At 40.8% G+C, this 24,035-nt stretch overlaps 1 protein-coding gene across 1 annotated transcript in view; it reads right to left on the minus strand.

Annotated features, from left to right (window-relative positions):
- LOC126187596 (RNA polymerase-associated protein CTR9 homolog) overlaps nt 1-24,035 on the minus strand; it is a 108,127-nt gene that overhangs the window by 59,984 nt on the left and 24,108 nt on the right. Inside the window, exons 7-8 of the mRNA XM_049928783.1 lie at nt 6,922-7,041; nt 6,421-6,731 (exon numbers count right to left, since the gene is read on the minus strand). Coding sequence (XP_049784740.1) covers nt 6,421-6,731; nt 6,922-7,041 — 431 coding nt within the window. The remainder of the gene's footprint in view (nt 1-6,420; nt 6,732-6,921; nt 7,042-24,035) is intronic.

The raw sequence follows: 24,035 nt of genomic DNA on the forward strand, positions 1-24,035 counted from the left end.
GTTCCGAAAGCTAGGAACATAAATTTTCGGTTTTGTTTTGTGTGTATCTATCGGCTGTACTGAGCTGAGGTAAGTACTGGCCAGCCCCTCTATCTCTTTGTTAGTATTTTATTCAATACTACTGACCAAATTTGGTTGGTTCATCATTTTCAAAAGAACATTTACATACATTTGAAATATAGCATTAACAGCTCTTACATTATGTCATAAAAGGCACAGGACATAAGAATATTCTAAGAGCTTTGGAATTCTATAAACCTCATTAAAATGCATAATTTGGCTTAAAGCGCACATTCATATGTCCAGATTCATGCTGAAGTTGGCCCCTACCTGGTATTAAAACTTTTCAGCATGGTTTTCAGAATGCCAGTTCTCTTGGATAGAAGTACTGTATTACCTCAAGTGTCGTTCTTTATTGTGGCATTATGCCATATATGCCAGAAGATGAAAATGTGCACTTGAAATTCAGCAGACAGTTGAAAGTAGCCAACAGTGTGGAATGAAACACTTTGCTTCAAATAAACTGGCTGCCTCTGAGGAAAAGATTAATAAAAGCCAAATTTCTGTCACAAACCAACAAAAATAACTTCAGTGTTCTGCACGATGATTAATGCTGGATTGCCAATAATGTGGAAATAAAACAAATAAGAAAACTGAAACTTATAACATATTTTAGTCTTCCATAATTATCTGAATGTATTTCAATTCACTTGATAGCTCCCAGTCACAGAAAGCTGTTTTGTTTTCATTTGACGTGAGAGCTGTAAACTAAGAGAAAACAGCAAACTCACGAAACAAAAACATGGATCATGTGGACACTAACCGAACCTCACCTAATCCCCCCCTCCCCCTCCCCCTCCTGCTACAACTCGACTACTTTGTGCAAGCACGTATCTGGCAGATTGGTGCACTACAAAAAAATTTCTGGCTAGCATCTGGCTGCTTGCTTCTTCTGCTTTAGCTGACAGCCACTCTCCAAGTAGCCAGAGGAGGAAGAGGCACTAGTCATACATGACTTCAGCTCTGTGCATGCACATGAACCCTCTGGCAACCAATCAAACGAAACTAATGTAAACTGTTGTGACATTACATTCACTGAAAGGAGTTTTCTCTTACGAAGTATTGCAGAGTTTTCAGCCTAAAGTCTGACACACTTTTCTGTCAGTGTATGCTTCTGGGCAAACTGTGTTTTGTTGTAAACTGCACATTTTCCTTGTAATTTAAGTTCAATTTTTTTGTTTTTCTCTTGTTTATGTTTTATTGTTGCTGCGTTATTCTGCAGATGTGGGCTAATGTAAATCTCTTTGTTAGAGTATCAGTTCTTGTCAGTCAAAATTACAAAAATTTAATTGAAAACTAAAACAATGAAGAATTCTCAGAATTCTAAAAAATCCCCAGACTGGGGATTGGACATGCCCTCCAGCATAATTCTAGGGACCTAGGAACCTGCTACACCGTATGTGCCATTTGGCTTCTCCCACCCAACACCAGTCCCTCTGAACTGCGGAGATGGGAACTTGCACTCCAACACATCCTTTCATCCCGCCATTCTCCTGGACTGAACCTACGTTAAACAACCGCACTCCCATTTACTCTTCAGTCTTCTCCTCTTTCCCTTTCCTCTTTAGCCATTCACGCATCTTTTCATCCTACATAGTTGTGTTTATCTTTATACTATAAACCTCTTTACTTCTGTATGCATCCTCTTTGGTTTGAAGCTGGCACAGTACTTACAGTAGAATATCTTTGGCTTCCCTCTGACAACCATGCCTCCATCCTTGCTACCCTCCCTGTTTTCCTTTCCCTGTTGCTTCATAACCTGGGTTGTGAGTAACTGAATCCACTTTCCCTTCTTCCCTTACTTTCCCCTCTCTCCTCCCTGATGAAGGAACATTTGTTCCGAAAGCTAGGAACATAAATTTTCGGTTCTGTTTTTTGTATATCTATCGGCTGTACTGAGCTGAGGTAAGTACTTTAACTTATTTATGAGAAATCTAGATGCATTATCAAACTACCTATCAGACAAGAAGAAACAACTAGTAGGTTATGGAGAGTTCACTGTAGATCTCTTAAAGGATTCTGATTGTAAAAGTGAACTAGACTCACTATTTGGCCATTTCAATTTGATTTGAGTGATAAATTTCCTAGCTCGGGTCCATCAAAATAGCGGGACCCGGACTGATAATATTTTTACACAAAGTCCTCAGAAAAAAACAATTAATGTGTACCCAACTGTTTAAGGACTATCTGACCATGACGCGCAATAAAAGGGATGAAACAATGTAGCACCCAACAGCACCAGTAAACTTGTATGGCATGAATGGCTGGGCGACTGAACAGCAGGTTCAGCCTCCTAATTTGAAACGTTTTTCCTATCCTTCATGTCCACAGGCACCTTTCCTTCACCAAGCAAAAAGACCTGTGTGCGTGTTATCTGTTAAATGTAGATGACTGTATGAGTGTGTGTCTATAATGTAATGTCATGTTCAGGTTAGAGGTGATCAATGAGTACCAAAGGGACCACCAAACTCAACCATGTTCAGGTTAGAGGTGATCAATGAGCACCAAAGGGACCACCAAACTCAACGACCCATCTGCAGGATGGATCATCACCCACAGTGTCGCAAGCCCTCACTTCAGGACACAATGCAGATAGGTTTGGAATTTAAGCCAGGACATTGGCACACAAATGAATGATCAGGCACTTCATGCCACTACCCGCCCTGTCCCCCCTCCCATAAAGACAAAGAAAAAAATTGTCAACACCATGTGGCATACCCAGACGGTCACCCATTCAAGTACTGGCCAAGCCTGATGGTGGTGATCAGATGGGAGGCGGTGTATCCAGCTCAGCAGAGCCATTGCTACATTGCAGCTCTGTGGAATGTTCACACACAGCAGTGAGCAGGGTACAATGTTTTAACAGTAAGATCAAAGCGGTGGGTACTGGATGAGTGTGTGTGTGTATAAATTTATGTCTACATGCGAAAATAGCTTTCCTAAAAAGTTATCCAGAAAGGCCATTAAGAAAAAAAGTAAGCTCGGGATAATTAAAGCAATTAAAATTTCACGTAAGAGGGAGAGGGAATTTATATGGAGACCAGAATACGTCTAGGTCCATCGTTACTTGCATTCTTTAAAAATTACTGGAATATTTTAAAAGAAGTCATTAAAATGTCTGGAAATATGCATATCCTGCCAGAAAATAAAATGCAGATAATAAGATTAAAACTATATGGGATACTGTGAAACAGGAGACGGGAAAATCAATCCGTGTACAAAATACCACAACAAACTAAATAGCAATGTTCTTACTGTTAATTCTTAAGTTGCAAGCACTTTTTGAACAACTTTCTAAATGTAGCAGCAAAAACAGGATTCAATAGTTTAGTTGAAGAAGCAAGAGAATATATTAGCAATGTCATTTCACATAACTAAGCTTCTAGAAGCAGCACCAACATGCTTCACTTAAATTTATAGAATTATAAAAACTCTAAAAAGCCAAACCTCATACTTTAAAAAAGAGAATACAAGAAGTTGTGCTCAATAAGTCTAGCAATACTGAAAGGAGAGAAATTTTAGTGACTGGGGAAGAATCACAAAGGCAAGTTAAATTTGGATCCACTCCTATTCCTTATATATGCGAATGACCTTTCATTTAACATACATTAAGCAGAATTGGTACTTTTACAGATGATAATAGTGTTTTAACCAGTGCTTTTTTTCTAAAAAAAAAGTTTGAGGGTCATCTGACATTGGTTATAATGCAGTGAAAATTACTAATAACTGAATCATGGGATATCACCCCTCTGCTTTGATCATCATCATCATCATCATCATCATCATCATCATGTAGTGGTACCGTAGAGACATCTATCGGTAGCTCAGCGTTTGAGCGTACGCATATCCATTTAGCACTACCATCACCCACTATTAGCGGGTGAGGGCACTACATGTTTGTTGAACTGGCTGCCAGTGAGTCAGTTGTCGAGAACGGTTGCCGGAGCTTCGAAATGCTTGAAACAGTCAATTACATCACTTTTCCCAACAAAAACTGCACTGGTATCGTTCGTATTGCAATTACCAACACAAAAAGATGAAATAAAAAATTTACGTCCGTGAAATACATCTTTGGCACTCTTCCAAGTTCTCAACATCGTAAAAAAATTATTTTGTCGACGAAAAATTTTAGGGGTATGCGTCCCCCAGCGTTCCCCTAGAAAAACAGGACTGGCTTTAATAAATCTCATCAAAGAGAAAGCAACAGAATACATTGTAACAATGTTTTTCAGAGCATTATTTAGCGGTTCTCTGAAAATTGACTTTCCCTTATTTTGGGAAAATACACTACATTCACTCATGTACAACAAAGAGATATATCAATAATTTACATAGCACACAAAGAGGAGTCAGTTAACAGGGCAGAATGCTCTAAATTATTGGGTGTACATACTGATGAAAAGTTAAAACTGGAATAAGGATACTACTGAGCTGATCGTACAACTAAGTTTGGCTACTTTTGCTCTTCATATAATTGCTAGTCTTACAAACAAACAAATCAACCTCTCTCAATATTTAGCATATTTCCACTCAATAATGTCTTATGGAATTATTTTCTGGTTTAAATCATCACTTAGAAAGAAGTTATTAATTGCACATAGCAAGCAATAAGAATAATGCCTGGTGTTCACCCATGGTCATCATGTAGGCACCTACTCAAGGAGTTCGGCATTTTAGCTGCACCATAACAATACATATTGCCTAATGAAATTTATCATAAATTATCACAATTTAAGAAGAATAGTGATGACCATAACTACAAAAATAGAGAAAAAAATTACCTTTATTATCCATTATTAAAGTTGACAATGGCACAGATAGGAATTCAATATACTGGGACAAATAGGAGGGACAGGGGCAGAGGGAGAGAGGTGCAAGGGAAAGGTTACAGCTATCTCATATCCTCACATCTGCAAGGGCAGTAACAATAAACCAGATGCAAAACAATCCCTTTATCAGCCGTTTCTGATTTTTAAAGCCCTGAAAAACGTTCAAGTGATTGTGTCTCCAATGCCATAGAACACACACACACACACACAATTTCGGCATGAACAAGATGATATAGTTGTTAATGCCTTGGCCTCAGTCTCGGCTGGTTTTGGAATGAAATGTCTGTTCTGCATAAAGGGTGGAGGGGAGTAGTGCCAGTAACTTTCAGGGATGAAGTTTCCCCTTCTGAGTCATTGCCTATCCACAGATTCAATCTGACAACTCTAAGAGAAGTTATACAAAGAAAATGGGTCAGACCATTAAGCATGCCTGGATTGCTCAGTGTTACTCGTTGAAGTGAAGGTCTGTGCTCAGGTCCCAGCCTGGCACACAGTTTTAATGTCAAGCAAGTTCTTTATGGCAAGCTTACTATAGTGTCCAAGTTTCATACATAAAACAATATTGGGAGGCGGGTTACAGCTTAGCATATTGTTGATATGGTAATCAAAAGACTGGAGTACTAGTTCCATCAGACGATGATATAGCTCAGAATCTGTCGTGACTCATCAGAAGGATCCATCCCTGCAATTGTCTGCAGTGACTAGGGAACTAAAAAAATGTTAAGGTGGATGAAACACAGTTTAGACCAGCTCTCTTAAAAAATCAGTTCTGTGCTGTAAATGTGGAATCATCTAAATTTTTCGCAGAAAGTCATAGGTTGTGACTAAACCATCAAAATTATATCACCTACATTTACTGAACAACTAACCCAAGTTCATGGCATTTGGTCCTAGTTGTAAGTTGCTCAGCTAACATCAAACTGAAGTAACAAAAATTTGATTTTCAATATTTCATATAATTATTGACCAAATTTAAAAAATTGAAAATGTCATATTCTACTAATTATGAGGTATACTCTTCTGTTAAAGGTTTCACACAGTAAGAGAAGTATTACTTCTTGAGGCAGCGTAACTTAACCGCACATCAATACCTGCACCACATTCATCCAGTATATGAAAATGAGAGTACTTATTGATTTGCAAAAAACTTTACACATAATTTCAAACCTTTTCTAAATTTTTCTTGCTTACACGCTAAATGTCAAATAATTAACACGTTAATGCATTTGTTAAGTAATCAGTAATTTGAAGCAGTTTTATAAAAGGGAGTTTGATTCTTTAAATTATCAGGGGCTACTGGTATTTCCTAACCTAGCAAGCAGGCACAGGCACAAGCACATCATGAACATTGTAAAATTACAGGGAGCTAATTTCAGACTTAAAGCTAGAAGGTGGACCTTGACATGTGGCCCGTATTGCACCACAGCCCACATAAGGTCAAGCTGTCATTCATTAGTGCACTCACTCCACAGCGGAGTTCTGTTCTGTTGTTTGCAAATCAAATACTGCAATCGACAATTAAATATTATACCTGTAGTGCAAAGCTCCAACATTGTTCAAAATTTCTGGTGGTATCTCTGCTTGTACTTTGTCTTTAAGTATTTTGGTTGCTGTTCCATAAGCATTGAGAGATGCCTGCAAATCAGACTGTTCCAAGATCTGTGCAAGTTCAATCCAAGCTTCAATGTCATCTGGGAACTGTTCTGTTACTTTTCGAAGGTGACTCTTGGCAATATCACGTTTTGACTGACTTGTTGAATTTGCATACAGTGAACCCAAAATCTTCATTGTCTCATAATTTCCAGGTTGGGCTTTAAGCACTTTCTCAAAACACTGAGCTGCCTGTAAGAAAAGTATTTATATTTAGTTTTGCAAAGACTAAGACTTTCTTCATACTGACAGTCTTAACTTCAAAATATTTACAATAATATGAATGCACAAGTTACATATAATTCAGTGTCAAGTTATAGTTTTTATGTGACAAGTCAGCTTCCTTTCAGCATATTTTATTCTGTCTGCTTATCCAACTTACATTTTCATTGTCCTCCCTGTAGATGTACATCTGTCCAAGGCCAAAGTGTGGAAGAACAAAGGAAGGTGGAGCAAACTGGGTTGCCTGATAGTAGTACTGGAAGGCTTGGTCATAATCTCCCTGCCAAAAACAATTAAAAGAACATAACACACATAATCGTAAATGATCAACATTAAAGAAAAGCTTTAAATGTTTCCACCACAAAGTTAACACATTTCTCTGGTCTTATGCTTCTCGTGTCTTTTTTGCCATTACATACATTATATTTTACGCCACCTATTTCCTGAATTACAAGTTAGGAAGTTAAAATACTATCATTAAAGCAAAAGTACCACACCATGACTACTGCTTTCTGTAACAAATAACTATGTCTTTTTGTGGCTGTTATCATATAATCAAATGATTTTGCTCTTGTACATTCATTTAACAAGCAGCATACAGCACAGTTACATAGAGACCAGCAAGAATGAACAATGATGAAATCAAAATTGTGTCGTGCAACTCATGAATATAAAGAAGTACATGCAAAAACAATAGCGCTAATATTGTTAATGTATTCTTAGTGTAAAAAACAATGCAAAGACAGAAGAGTGACCACAGAAATAACCGAGTATCAAACTGCACTGTATTGAAGACTTCTTTAAATGATTTGCCGCAGTAGTAGAGCTATGAAAATAAAAAAGTTTGCATTTCTGACTTCGTAAAATGGGAAAAATTTAAACCCTTCTCCAGCACCTTTGGCACCAATAAGATTCTGCAAAATATTGGATATTCGCTGTAAGCAGGATTACCAGCTTTGTCGGACAGTGTGCTCTCTTTTTCTTTTTGGGTGCAAATACAATTAGGGTCATACCCACACATGCCAGAACCATAGAACACGAAGACAAAAAGGAGGTAGAAATGACTACACATTAAGCCCAACTGATGGAAGGAAAGACAGCTAAACACAGGGAGTTAGAGAGAGGTCCATAAAATACACCATAATGAAATGGAGATCCTGAGCTAAAGATTAAATGTCCATCATATTGTCCATAAAAAGTAAAAAACCCATGCACTGTTTGCTAAAACAGCTGATAACTCAGATGGCAAACCTAAATGAGAAGATAAGTGGTTACAAAAAGGGCATTCCGTCAGGAAATGGTAAACCGTCAAAGGTTGAGGACAGCAAGTACAAAGTGGTGGGGGATCACCACTTAACAAATGATGTGGGCTAAAAAGACAGTGCCCAATATGCAACCTAGTGAAAATAATCTCCTCGCAGTGAGAGGAGGTCGTCCAAGCTGCTGGGAGAGGTTTAATTCCCCAGAGCTTTTTTCCAGGAAGCGAGGAACAATGGTGATGCCAAAGTGACACCAGGAACAATGGTGATGCCAAAGTGACACCACCTGCTGACAGATAGCAACACGGAGATCATCGGAGGGAATGAAAGAACTAGCAGGCCGAGGTACTAGGACTGCAGCCTTGGCAGCAGCTCAGCAGCCTAGTTTCACATGAGACCAAAGTGACCAGGGACCCACATAAACATCACAGTGGCTCCGTCAAGAATGAGTATGTGACGGCTCTCTTGGACCCATTGCACTAAGGGATGGACAGTGTACAGCTCACAGACGCTCTGAAGGGCACTGAGAGAGTTGGAGCAGAGGACACAATTGAAAAGCCTGTGTTGCCTGATACAGAGCGTACATACTGAGTAGTGTTCATGAAGCCAATACCGAAAAACGTCAGTGCCGATGACGAAGGCACACCCGACACCATGGTCAGTCTGAGAGCCATCAGTGTACACAAAGGTACTACCAATAAGTTCCAAGTGAAGATCGTGAAACTGAAGGCAATAGAGCGAGGTTGGAATAGTATCCTTATGAAGCAAATGAAGGTCAACATGAACATGGGTTGGGTCGAGTTGTTTGGAGAAGGAGACCAGACAGTGAGGTCATCAGTCTCATCGGATTAGGGATGGATGGGGAAGGAAGTCGGCCATGCCCTTTCAGAGGAACCATCCCAGCATTTGCCTGGAGTGATTTAGGGAAATCACAGAAAACCTAAATCAGGATGGCCGGACGCGGGATTGAACCGTCGTCCTCCCAAATGCGAGTCCAGTGTCTAACCACTGTGCCACCTACCTCGGTCAACATGAACACGGGCCGCCACACGAAACCAAGGTGGAGAAGAGTTCACACCCACTGGGAAAGTGGCAAGTAGCATGAAGTTAAGCTGCCAGAACAATAGCTGAAAGCAAACTCCAGGAGGTAACACAGAAGAGGGATGTGCCCCATACAGGTGATCAAAGACGTCATCGAAGAAGGAGGGATAGTGGCAGACAAATGGGATGCGTATCTGCTAAGGAGGAAGTCACGGCGGTATGACAGTGGTAGTTCAACATTTTCTGCATACAGACAATCAACCGGGCTAGTGTAAAAGGTGCCAGTGGCCAAACAGATGCCATGATGGTGGCTAGTATTGAGATGGTGTAAGAGGGACGGATGTGCAGATGCATAAACTAGACACCCATAGTCTTGTTTTGAACGGATAAGGGACCGGTACAAACAGAGGAGGGTGGTCAGATCTGTTCCCCGGAATTACAGCTGAGGACACGTAGGACATTGAGGGACCGCGTATAGTGGGTGGCCAAGTAAGACACGTGGGAGGACCGAGAAAATTTCCTATTGAGCATGAGCTTCAGGAATTTCATGGTCTCAACGAATGGAAGAGCAATAGGCCCAAGAAGTAAAAAACAGTGGAAGAAACAAAATGCGCCACCAGAAATTCATACAAATGGTTTTGTCAGTGGAAAAGCGAAAGCCATTGATGATGCGCCATGAATAAATACAATCGAGACAATGCTGAAGATGCTGCTCAAGGAGACAAGTTCGTGAACAATTGTAACACACTGCCAAATTGTCAATGAAAAGGGAGCCAGAGATACGTGGTGGGAGAGAGGCCATAAGAGGGTTAATGGCTTTAGCAAAGAGGATGACGCTCAGGCTGGAACCCTGTGGCACACTATTTTCCTGAAGGCAGAGCACACGTGCCTTGAAAAATCGGTCTTTATAAATTTCAGAAGGAAATGGGGCATGTGGCCAAGGAAGCCCAATGTGTAGAGTGTACAGAGGATACCAGTCCTACAGCAAGTGTCACACACTTTCTGCAAATCAGAAAACACGGCTACAGTCTGGAATTCCTGCAGAAAACCATTCATGACATGGGTTGACAAAGCAACGAGATGATCAACAGCACAACGGTGCGCTCTAAATCCACAGTGGGCAGAGGTTAGTAAATTGTGAGACTCGAGCCACCATACCAGCCAGGCGTGAATTGTATGTTTCATCACCTTGCAAATACAGCTGGTGAGAGAAATGGGGTGACAACTAGATGGAAAGTGTTTGTCCTTTCCGAGTTTAGGTATGGGTATGACAGAGGTTTCAAGCCAGCATCTGTGAAACATGCCCTCTGCCCAGAAGACATTGTATGTATGAAGGACAAAGTCCTTTTCCGCAAACGTAAGGCTCTGCAACACTGAATGTGAACATAATCCGGCACTTAGGTGGAGGATCGAGATGAAGTGAGAGCATGATATAGTGGTATTGTAACACTCACAATTCTGAGAAGAGAAGGGTATCACTCGGGTCTCCTCCACTCGTTTCTGATGGAGGTAGGCAGGGTGATAGTGGGTGGAGCTCGAAATCTCTGCAGAATAGAGGCCCAAAGTGTTGAGATAGCAATAGGATCCACTATGACATCATCTGCTAAGGTCAGGCCGGAAATTGGTCCCAAAGAGCCATTGAATATGTGCCCACACAACAGAAGAGGGAGTGTAAATGTTAAAAGAACTAGTAAATGAAAGCCAGGTAGCTTTTTTTTGCTATCTCGAAGAATGCGATGAAAGTGCATGCACAACTGTTTGTAATGAATGCAGTTTGCCATCATAGGACAACAGTTAAAAATGCGGAGAGCACATCTCCTTGCACGAATTGCATTGCGGCGTGTCTCAGACCACCAAGGGACCGGGACACAGTGCAGTAAAGAAGAAATGTGAGGAATGGAACATTTGTAAGATATTCTACCTGGTCATCACAACCGGGGAAATGTTTGTCGAAGGTTGCCAGGGATGAATAAAGCCTCCGGTTGGCCTTAGACTCATTTGGGTGTGCACGGAGGTGGGGTAGGGAAATGGTCACTCGAGTATATGGTCAGAGAGAACAGCCCACTTGAGATGATGGACAAGCTGGGCAGTACAGAAGGAGAGGTCCAAATGGAAATAGATGTGCATGGTGTCTGAAAGGAACGTGGGTGCACTAGTGTTAAGGCAGATGAGGTCCAGTTGACTGTGAAGATCATCCAAGAGGGCATCTCTCTGACTGGTTCTGTGAGAGTACCAAAAGGGATGGTGTGCATTAAAGTCACCAAGCAGCAGAGAGTGGTGCGGGAGTTGCCCAATAAGCTGGAGGAAGTCTGCCCCAGTGACACCGAATGATGGAGGGATATAAAAGCTACAGAGGGATAAGGTGAAGTGAGGTAGGAAAATGTGGACTGCACCAGCTTGAAGTCAGGTAGTAAGAGAGATGGGTAGACTATGAATGTCATCCCGGATGAGCAGCATGACTCTCCCATGGGATGGAATGTCTCCCCATGGGATGGAATGTCATCCTCAGGGAGGGGGGGCAGGGAGAGTGGGGAAGGTCGAATCGGACAGGAAAGAAATATAAGAGCTCAAAGTGGCCATGAGGATGCAATTTTGTTTCCTAGAGAAAAAGTGGACACTGTGATTCCAAGAGTAATTCCTCCTTGCTGTCTCTAAGACCATGAACATTCTATTGGAGGAGAGTATGATGAGGAAAGGAGAGGAGAGAAAAATGAAGGGGTGTCACCTCGGTGGCTGCCGAGTGCCAGCCTTTGATGACTCACGGCTACAGGGTGCACAGGCTGGAGGATCCTGCTCCATGGGATCTACAGAGGCATTGGCGTTCTCCCTCTATCTGTCTGTCTGTGGAGTCCAGGGCAAAAAAAGTTGGCAGTTTGCACCGGTAACACTGTGGTCAGCCTGGTGAGGGTATCACATGGTAATACTGTTGAAGAGGATCTCTGAGTCGGTTAAGGAGAAGACCGTTTGCCTTTCTTTGATTTATTGGAACCTTTCTGGTTGGCAGAGGAAGAATCTGATGTTTGTTGGCTGGAGGGATGTAAGAAGTCTTAACAGGAGGATTCCTTCTGTCCTTTCCAGCGTGTCAGGTGTGTAGCAGGCTACTTGTCCTAAGAGGTGAAAGTTTGGTGGTTTGTTGCAAAGCTGAAGGAGGAGATGGGGATGTTACTGTGACACTGGGCAATTTTACAAGTGTGATGCTGAATTTGTGATCGCACGGTCAGCGTGGCCATGTCCTCTGTGGAGCAAGATGTGGCAAGCACAGTACTGTAAGTGCCAGATGGTAGATCATGGGTTTTCTGACTAGCCAACAACTTGTGAGCGACCAGGTAAGGCACTTTTTCCAGATTGATCATAGCAAAGGACTGACCGTCATCAGTACTTGAAACCACGAGGAACCGTGGTGCAGCTGGGAGGTCCTTGAATCTTGAGGTTAGTTCTGTTTAAGTTTGCTAGTACTGCCAAAGATGCACTCCTCCTAACCCCCCCCCCCCCCCCCAACCCCCCGCCCCCCAGAGGGGGCACACCGGCCTTATGTCATTGTTCACACCTCAGGTCACACCTCCCATACTCCGGACAGAGAGACCAATTGGCAATTTGGAAAGGCTGGCCTGTCCCATTGAGTACATGCAAACCTTAACTGTTGACCAGGGGCTGAGAATTACACATTAGCCATCACCTGTTACACATCAGATGTGTGGGCCGGCCTTCAGGAGCGCACAGGGGGAAAGAAGAAACAGAGGAACCTCAAACACTGAAGTGGAGGAAGGATAGAAGAAAGGGAACGAAGAAAGAAAAAAGGAACTAAAAACAGTGGAAATGCTGTTCTGATGTCTTTTATTGAAAATGCAGAACACGTTCCCAAAAACATCACAGACATGTTCCCCAAGGGAGCGGAAAAAGAACAACAAGAGGATAGACATGCAGTATGGAAGAGAAAAGATGCTGCAAAGGCTGAAGCCCCTTGGTAGCCAAGCATCAAGCCACCAATGAGTGGCGAGCCCCCTGGGGGTGGTTTTGTCACACAGTGGACAGAGGCAGCCTGGAGTGAGTGACATTTTGCCTTCCCCCCCCCCCCCCCCCCCACACACACACACACACAAAAAAGAAAAAAAACTGTATACATGATTACAGCAGGACATTTTAAAAGATCTGGCAATTTTCAACTTACTACCTGAATCTGAATACTGATGAACAATGGCCATACATTGACAAGGCAAGAAACAGCAGAAGAACAAAACCAAGAACTGATGGAAAAAAAAACTAGTTCAAGGCCATGAGATTAACTGTTTTCAGTTAACCACAAAAGTTAAATCAGTAACACCTAAACAATGTTAGGTGAAAGAAGACAGTCTGACAACACATGAAGGCAGCTGGAAATCACCTCCAACTGGGATTTTACCAAGAGTGCAATGTGATATTTTCCCTTTGGCCTTGAAAATTCTCTAACGCTTAAAAAAAAAAAACCTATTTCAGGCATTTACTGCTAAAAAAATTTACAAGCCTGTGTACCTAAATACCTCTTCTTTAAACGAAGGTTACCTTATGTGGATATTCCTTTCATCTGTAGTGAAGAAGTGACCCAAACACAGACATGTAGCAACATTTACCATGATATATAAACACTAATAATAAGCATGTAATGTGCTCAAAATTAATCTATAGCCTCACTTTAACTGGCAGGATTATACTTTTAAATATCCTTCAAAACCACAAAATGTTGTTTTGATTTGTAAGCAAACATCCAACAGAAGAAGAAATAGTACTTATGAATAAACTGTTCCAGCCAACTTATGGCATATGATTAATGTGACAAGAGGTACTAGGAAAAAATATTTAATGTTCTGGATAACTTCTATTTTTGAATATACCACTCAAAGAAGGCAGTTTCATATCATATTTCATTGCTCTGTGACAGGGTTTAAATTATAACAACGAAAACAATCAATTGTTGACAAATTTATTTAATTGTATAAATGAAATAGAAAGAAACATTCCACATGGGAAAAATATATTAAATACAAAGATTCCATGACTTACCAAACGGGAAAGCGCTGGCAGACAGACACAATAAAAAACACACACACAGAATTTCAAGCTTTCGCAACCAACGGCTGCTTCGTCAGGAAGGAGGGAAGGAGAGGGGAAAGACGAAAGGATGTGGGTTTTAAGGGAGAGGGTAAGGGGTCATTCCAATCCCGGGAGCAGAAAAACTTACCTTAGGGGGAAAAAAGGACAGGTATACACTCGCACACACACACATATCCATCCACACATATACAGACACAAGCAGACATATTAAAAGGCCTTTTAACCCATGGTGCATGTATAGGTAACAAGGTAACATGACAAGAGGGTTCATTGGAGGTATTATTATGTTCCTAGAGTGGGTCTCAACGACTAGGTCTGATAGTAGTTTACAATGGCTCTTTATTCCTTTGAGGAGGGTAAACCAAGAACAAAAATTACACAGAAACTAACTTCCACTCCTCCTGCAGGATGACACATATGCTAACAATCTGGACTCTGGCTACTGCCAAAGAGTCGGACTTGCCGTATAGTAAGTCTCCCCCGACCAGCAGTTTTGGGTGACTTTTCCAAAATCTACCCCTTTTCCTAGACCTCTCCAGTCCTTTTCTTTCACCCCTCTTCCTTCCCTTCATCCCTTCTGCCTGAAGGAGGAGCCACAGGCTCCGAAAGCTTGCCAATTAAGACCGTCTTATGTGTGTGTTCTGATACCACTTGGTGAGTAGATTTTTTTATCTGTACAATTAAATAAAAGGGTTTAAATTATGATTGTCTTCAATATGCAAATAATTGATGGCTTCAGTTAAATGTTAAGTTTTCCGTTTACTGGCAATAATGATAACACTTTCACAGACATACAATTTGACAATTTGTTGCAGAAAAGAATGTGATGATTGATTTATTTTCAATTCAAAACTTTGTTGGTGTTGGTGGCATTATTACTATTTAATTCATCTTCCACACGACACATTTAGGGAAATATCTCATTTTAAGTGAATTTTTGTTGGTTTTTACAAGTTGAATGCAATGCCTGCAATGTGTGAGCTGCTACATAATCCTGCAGCTTCTCCTACAGATATTGATATATAAAATTAAATTCACATTTCTGTTTATCTGTATCACAGCAACTACCTACTTCCACACCTTCTGCAAAAAAGATGGCACTTTTGGAAGGTTTTCTCAAATCACCACTTACTTTTAAGAAAGATATATATTTTTGGCATAAATCTAAATGAGCAAGCAAGCAACAAACATAAAGACTTGTATATTTTTAATCACACAGTTGTTTCAACTGGTACAATGACTTGACGTATGACCATACATTTACCAGTGAACACACTACAGTGAATGAATTTTTAAGGGGAATGAAAGGGACTAAACATCAAGTTCATCAGTCCAGTTCTCTCTTTAACAGTTGAAGACCAAACGTTTGCAGGAACAGAAAAGGAAGGATTGCCTTTGTGGTTCATAGCTTGTTTGAAGTGACCACAGAGAGCCATTCCTTGTTTCAAGTCTCCAAAAGCTGAAGTTGTAATGTTGACCGCAAGCTGTGTTCCTGCATCCTCATCTCCAGGGTTTCCATTTCAGTAGCTTTCTTTGTTAAGGGATCTTGGAGTCTACATGAATACAATAGGGTTCCCAACATAACAGAGGCTACAAAGAAGATTGTGAATCATCAGAACCAATGGGTTCAAAGGATAGCATTGCCTTACAGCCTGCTTAGAGAGTCACTAAAGAATAGAATATTTATTTGTGTGTGTGTGTGTGTGTGTGTGTGTGTGTGTAGATGTGGCCTTGGATAATGGCAACACACAAATACTTTTGAGTAGTTCATAGCCCCCAGAATGTGTGAAGGCATAATTCCTGTGATTGTCGATCTTTGAGCTATCAGTATAGATATGAATATGAAGCTGGTATCTGTACAGATACCATTGGTGATCTTGCAGCTCTCAAAGAATTAAATTATAATGAAATCCAGACCTTTTAGCTGTTTGTAGGCATTGATAAATATCAACTGGGACAGCTGAAAAATGTGTGCCCCAACCTGGACCTCCTGCTTACATGGCAGACACTATGCGACTGAGCCACTGAGGACACTAACGATAATGTGACTGCAGGGACTTATCTCTGGCACGCTCCCTGTGACACCCACACTTTCCAACTTTCTGTCCACACACTGTATTTGTAGTGCCCCTCTCCACCACACTCATTACTCGTGGCAGTCAATCTACCGATTTCCTAAGAGTTCGGGCAATGTGAGTGAATCCCCACTTAATCATTGGCCAGTAAGCTTTATCTATATGCAGATGGTATCTGTTCTTTCGGACATGTTGGAAAGAACAGATACCATTGGTGATCATGCAGCTCTCAAAGAATGAAATTACAAAAACTGCCGTGGGTAATGAGTATAGTGGGCAGGGGCACAACAAATGGAGTGTGTGGACAGAAAGTTTGAAAGTGTTGGTCTCACGGGAAGCATGCCAGAGATAAGTCCCTGCAGTTGCACTATCCTCTGTGTCCACGGTAGCTCAGACAGACAGAACGCCTGCCATGTAGGCAGGAGGTCTCGAGTTCGAGTCCCGGTCTGCGCACACATTTTTCAACTGTCCCTGTTGATATTTGTCAATGTCTGTAACCAGCTTAAGGTCTAGATTTCATTATAATTTCATTCTTCGAGAGCTGCAAAATCACCAATGCTATCTGTACAGATATCAGCTTCATACAAATAAGGCTTATCAGCCAATGATCATCTTCAGTGCGGATGCACTCACACTGCCCAATTGTTACGGGAATCGGTAGATTGACTACCGCGAGTAATGAGTATGATGGGCAGGGGCACTACAAATATGGTGTGTGGACAGAAGGTTGGAAAGTGTGGGTCCCACGAGGAGCGTGCCCAAGATAAATCCATGCAGTCGCACTATCGTCTGTGTCCTCAGTGGCTCAGTCGGATAGAGAGCCTGCCATGTAAGCAGGTGGTCCCGGTTTCAAGACCCAGTCAGTGCACACAATTTTTCAACTGTTCCGATTGATATTTATCAACACCTGTAAGCAGCTAAAGGTCTGGATTTCATTATAATTTCATCAGTTTAGATGGCTTTTGAACCAGGAATTCGCCAATAACTGAGAGAAACAAATGCCAAAATGCAGAGTTGCCTAACATATTCTATGGTAATGGAAAGATCCAGCCAGATCTTTGGACGAGATAAGCACCATGGGTGGGTTCACGAACGTAACATGACGAGATGGTTCAGTGGAGGTATTATGTTCCTAGACTGGGTCTTAACGACTAGCCCTAGCGGGAGTTCACTATGGCTCTTTATTCCTTTGAGGAGGGTCAACAAAGAACAAAAATTACATAAGAAACAAACATCCACTCCTCCTGAGGGACGACACATATACTAACAATCTGGACTCTGGCTTGTGCCCAAGAGTCGGACAGAAAATAAGCAATCTACACAGATAGCACTATAAACAAAGCTTCAATTCGGTCATTGTCTTACTTTGCTGACACGTAGCTGAGGGACTACAGTGCAGCCAGCACAAGAAGAGGCCAGCTCTCACTGATGGGAACTGCCCGCTTTGATCATTGTGTTTGCTTAAATACCCATACTTCTAGAAGAGATGTGCTAACATCAACACACATGACCAGCAGGGGTGTGACTAGGCAGTACCACAGCCCACAGCAGCCTCTGGCTATGGCTGGTGAGGCTCCTCACTCCCCGGTGCACCCCTAGTGACTTGCCAGTAACTCGAGTGTCCAGCGATGTCACGGACATGTGCACGAGCGGCACCCTTCCTTGCCTGTGCAGCATAGTTGTCACGCCCCTGCGCACCACAGCAGGAGGGAAGTGGAATACAGTGAAGAGACTACATAAGAACTGCTGCTGCTGTTGTTGCGGCCTTCAGTTCAATGACTGGTTTGATGCAGCTCTCCATGCTGCTCTATCCTGAGCAAGTCCCTTCATCTCCAAATAACTACTGCAACCTACATCTTTCTGAATCTGCTTACTATAGTCACCTCTTGGTCTACCTCTATGATTTTCATTCCTCACACTTCCCTCAAATACTAAATCGGTGATCCTTTGATGTGTCAGAAAGTGCCCCGTCAACCAATCCCTTCTTTTGGTCAAGTTGCGCCACAAATTTCTTTCTCCACAATTCTACCAGTACTTCCTTGTTTGTTATGTGATCAACCCATCTAGTCTTCAGCATTCTTCTGTAGCACCGCATCTCAATAGCTTCTATTCTCTTTATCTAAACCTTTTATTATGCATATTTCGATTCCATACAGGGCTACACCCCAGACAAATATCTTCAGAAAAGACTTCCTAACACTTAAATCTATATTCGTTGTTAATAAATTTATCTTCTCCTGAAATGCTTTCCTTGCCATTGCCAGTCTACAATTCATACCCTTCCGACTTCAGCCATCATCATTTATTTTACTGCCCAAAAACCAAAACTCATGTACTACTTTAAGTGTATCACTTCGCAATGGAATTTCATTAGTGTCACTTGATTTAATTCAACCATGTTCGATTATCGTTGTTTTTTTTTTGTTGATTTCGTCTTGTATCCTCCTTTTAAGACATTGTCCAGTCCGTTCAACTTCTCTTCCAAGTCTTTGCTGTCTCTGACAGAATTACAATGTCATCAGCAAACCTCAAAGTTTTTACTTCTCCTTCATGAACTTTAATTCTTACTCCAAATTCTTCTTTGGTTTCCTTTACTATTTGTTCAATTTACATATTGAATAACATGGGAAACAGGCTACAACTCTGTCTCACTCCCTTCTCAACCACTGCAGCCCTTTTGTGCCCCTCGACACTTATCACTGCCATCTGGTTTCCATACAAGTTGTATGTAGCCCTTCGTTCCCTGTATTTTACACCTGCTACCTTCAATATTTCAAATAGAGTATTCCAGTCTACGTTATCAACAGCTTTTTCTAAGTCTAAAAATGCTATAAATGTAGATTTGCCCTTCCTTAACCTATCTTCTAAGATAAGTTGTAGGGTCAGTACTGCCTTGTGTATTCCTACATTTCTCCAGAATCCAAACTGACCTTCCCCAAGGTTGGCTTCTACAAGTTTTTGCATTCTTCTGTAAATAATGTGTTAGTAGTTTGCACTCATGACTTATTAAACTGACAGTTCAATAATTTTCACACCTGTCAGCAACTGCTTTCTTTGAAATTACAACATTATTCTTGAAGTCTGAGAGTATTTCACCTGTCTCATAAATCTTGCACAGAGGTGGAACAGTTTAGTCATGGATGGCTCTCCCAAGGCTCTCAGTAGTTCTGATGCAATACGTATACCCCAGGGCCTTGTTACAATTTAGGTCTTTCCGAGATTTGTCAAATTCTTTTTGCAATATCATACCTCCCATCTCATTTTCATCTACGTCCACTTCACTTTCTATATTATTGCTTTCAAGTCAACTCTTTGTAAAGGCAGTCTATATAGTCCTTCCACCTTTCGGCTCTCCCTTCTTTGCTTGAGCTACTGATATTCATACAGCTGCTTCTCTTTTTCCCAAAGGCCTCTTTAATTTTCCTGTAGGTGGTATCCATCTTTCCCATAGTGAAACATGCTTCTAATCCTTAGATTTGTCCTCTAGCCATTCCTGATTAACAATTTTGCACCTCTTGTCAATCTTATTTTTTATCCCCTTTCACTTGTTTCATTTGCTGCATTTTTAAATTTTCTCCTTTCATCAATTACATTCAACATCTCTTGTGATATTCAAGGAATTGTACTAGATCCTGCCTCTTTACCTATTTGATACCCTGCTACATTCACTTTTTGATCCCTGAAAACTACCAATTCGTGTTCTTCTGTATTCCTTCCCCTGCTCTAGTCACCCATTGCCTAATGTTCCCCCTGAAACTCTCAACAATCCCTGGTTCTTTCAACTTATCCAGGTCCCACCTCCTTAATTTCCTGTATTTTTCCAATTACTTCAGTTTTAATCTGTAGTAGATAATCAATAAATTGTGGACAGAGTCACCATCTGCTTCTGGAAATGTCTTACAATATAAAGTCTGGTCCCTAAACCTCTGTCTAACCATTATATGATCAATCTGAATACATTCTTATGTCTCCAGGTCTCTTCCACATATATGACTTTTTATGATTCTTAAACCAAGTGTTAGTGATGATTAAATTATGCTCTTTGCAAAATTCTACCAGGCGGTTTCTTCTTTCATTACTTTCTCCCTGTCCATATTCACTTACAATTTTTCCTTCTCCTACTACTGAATCCCAGTCCCCCGTCACACTTAAATTTTTGCCTCGTTTGACTATCTGAATAATTTCTTTTATTTCATCATAAATTTCTTCTCTCTCTTCATCATAGATGGTATGTAAACTTGTACTATTGTAGTAGGTATGGGCTTCATGTCTATCTTGCCTAAGATAATGTCTTCACTATGCTGTTCATAGTAGCTTATCTACATTCCTATTTCCTTATTCATTATTAAATCCACTCCTGCTTTTACTACTATTTGACTTTGTATTTATAATCCTGTACTCACCTGACCAGAAGTCCTGTTTCTTCTGCCACCAAACTTCACTAATTCCCACTACATCACAATACCAGTGCAGCAGGGCCTTTTTGGTTGATGTAACAAGGCCAGATCAGTCAACCATCCAGACTGCTGCCCATCTCCAGGAACCACACGTCTGGCCTCTCAACAGATACCCCTCCATTGTGGTTGTACCTGCGGTACGGCCTTTTGTATCACCAAAGCACACAAGCCACACCACTGACAGCAATGTCTAGGGTTGACATAGGGTCCATGCTAGTAGAACACTGAAACTGGGTCATCCATAACGGAGGTAAATGGTCTGTCAGTGATAATGATTTCACTGGGTAACTGCATACACATATTGCATAATTTAGCAGTAATTGGCAACGTCCAATTCATAGGGGAAGAACCCCACCCTCAACAAAGAGGTAGTCCACAGGGCTCATTCATAAAGTCTGGACACGAGCTATATACTGTAGTGGTGAACTGGATACAGTAACTGCGAAGCTGAAGGGGCTGCTGATCCATAGATCAGACACCCACATCCCACACAGGGTAACACTATTGCTATGCACAGACACAAGAGGGTGGTGAGGTCCCTATCATACATGTGACTCAGCAGTGGAGTGTGTTGAGTTTCAACTGGCACTTCTCTTTAAGCTGACATATGTGCTACCCATGTCAATCGAGCACCAAATAAAAGTCCTATAAGTGAAAGAAATACACACACACACACACACACACACACACACACACACACACACACATTTAGAAGTTCATTACGAAAACACACTAGAATAGAGTTTGGTATATTATCTGCATACCCACCAAAATAATTAACTGCAGATTTCTACTATTTATTCTTTTAACAATTCACCATAACCTGCTCGAAAAAGAAGAGCTACCATCTCTTATATTTTAATTTCATAATTTGTTCTTTCACATTCCTTGAAAGTAAACTAGGTTAAAAGAGGTTTCAATAACATTGTTTTAAAGCAGTTTCACTGGAACTAACAGAAGAGTAAGGTATTCATCATTTGGATTTGCAAATCCTTATGTTGACCGTGTTTGCAGTTAAAATTGTAGGATGTGAGGTCCGCCTGTTATGCAAAACACTGTTTCTTCTCAGTACCCAAACATGTTTCAGCACCACCGTGCCATCATCAGTGGGTTTCCATTTTATTTATTTTGTAATGTGAACATTTCTATTAAATGATCACAAAATTATGTGGATGTTTAGTTCAAACAATAGTTCGTGTCTTTTGTTAATACCTTTACACTTGGTGTGCATGATTTTTCTGGATTATTTACTACAGATAGCTTGTCATTTGCAACCAAACGATGTTGATAAGAGATTTTTCTGATAGTTAACCTATCATATAGAATGTAATTTAGTTTGTCGCGATATTTCGTGCCTATATTCATTTTTACTTACATTTTCGTGTGGCAAGCCCTTTTATTCTCAGCATCATGGCGAGTTGTCATAGTGCACACGTAAATATAACACGTATTTTCCACAAATAATGTCTTAAAAACACTTTTCACTTCACTAAAACAAAGAGTGATCGTAGTTTGTTGTGTGTCCCAGCCCAGTCAGTGTTCATTAGTTTATCTGTGTGTGTGTGTGTGTGTGTGTGTGTGTGTGTGTGTGTGTGTGTGTCTGTTTCTGTTGTCTTCTTTGTAAAATTTCTTTAATGTGTTAAATACTGTGCCCTTTAAGAGTGTAGTGTATTCATTTAAGACCTGTTTTTACTTCTGCTATTGCCTTCTGTATGGGGAAATTTTCCTCAATTTTGCAGTATAGGCTGTGGCTGGGTTTTTGTATTCTTAAATCTATTTCAACTTTTTAAAGCTCTGCGACATTCTCAATATCTGGTTTTGAAGTTTCTGCAAGTTTGTCGTATGTACACTGACTGTCAAGTGTTACATGTCAGTTCATATATTCCTGATCTGTTAAATTTATCCATGGGTGTTTCTTGTGTTCTGATCTTTTTCCATGTTATGTTCTCTGTCCTGTATCGTATTAGGAGTCCCTGTTTCTTTAATATGTTGCCTGTTCTGTGAACAATCTTGTTATTGTAGGTGAGTATGTGCCATTTCGTTTTGTGTGTTCGTTGTTGCTCTGTTGTGTGTGTGTGTGTGTGTGTGTGTGTGTGTGTGTTATGTTTGTTTTTGTACTGTTTACATAGTTTTTGATTAAACTTGTCTACCATATGGGTATCATAACCATTTTCTACTGTTATTTCTTTTACTGTGTTTAGTTCTTGTGTGTAGTTCTGTTTGTTCACGGGTGTTCTGTTTACCGTATTTACTCGAATCTAAGCTGCACTTTTTTTCCGGTTTTTGTAATCCAAAAAACTGTCTGCAGCTTAGAATCGAGTGCTAAGTATGCGGAAGTTCTGCAAAATGTTGGTAGGTGCTGCCTCAACTAACTTCTATCATCGAATGTATGTAGTGTTACACAGGCATGCTTTGCAGGCACGAAGATAAATACTGGCACCAAAACCCCTGCATCAGTAAATAAACTTAAAAAAAAGATAGAAGACGAGATTTTTTTCTCGCCCTGAGTTTCTACCACTGCATTTTCATACATTATCCAACGAAGTAAACAGAAATTCCGTATCATTCATCTTCGAATGTATCAGCCTTTCAAATAATCATAGCAACAAATCTAAATTTCTTCACACAAAAATACCAACAACGCACAAGGCTTTAGGATTTTTGCACAAGTTGATACGCTGGGTCGCATTAAGATTTCAAGTAGCGGCACCTATTGCTTCGTGGAATTTTGTGAAGTGCTTGTTGGTGTTAGTGAACCATAATGAAGCACTTTCATTATAGTGCCAAATTCAAGAGAGGGGTTATTTCTTTTGCGGAACAAAGTTCTAATCGTGCTGCAGGTCTGCAATACAGGATTGATGAGAGCAACGTCAGGCGATGGCGACTACAGAGAGACAAATTATTTGAATGTTCAAGTACCAGGAAAGCATTTGGTGGGCCAAAGTGTGGCCTATATCAAGCACTAGAAATGATTTTAAATGAATTTGTTAAGGAACAGCATCAGAAATTCCTGGCTGTGAGTGCCAAAATTTTTAAAATTGAGGCACATGAAATTGCTAGAGAGCAAAAAATCAAAAATTTTAAGGCTAGTCACAGCTGTATTGATCTGTTTATGTAGCGCCGGGGGTTTTTCACTTCGGAGGTGAACTTCAGTTGCACAGAAGCTGCTGAAAAATTATGAAGAAAAACTTGTGGAATTTCAGTGCTTCACAATTAGGTGGTGCACAGAAAAGCAATACCTTCTTGGTCAGACAGGAAATGCTGACCAAACTCCTGTATATTTTGACATGCCATCAAATTATATGGTTGACACCAAAGAAAAGAAAGACATAAGTGTTCTTACATCAGGGGGTG

Source organism: Schistocerca cancellata, chromosome 5 (genome assembly GCF_023864275.1).
Source record: "Schistocerca cancellata isolate TAMUIC-IGC-003103 chromosome 5, iqSchCanc2.1, whole genome shotgun sequence".
Classification (NCBI taxonomy): Eukaryota; Metazoa; Arthropoda; class Insecta; order Orthoptera; family Acrididae; genus Schistocerca; species Schistocerca cancellata.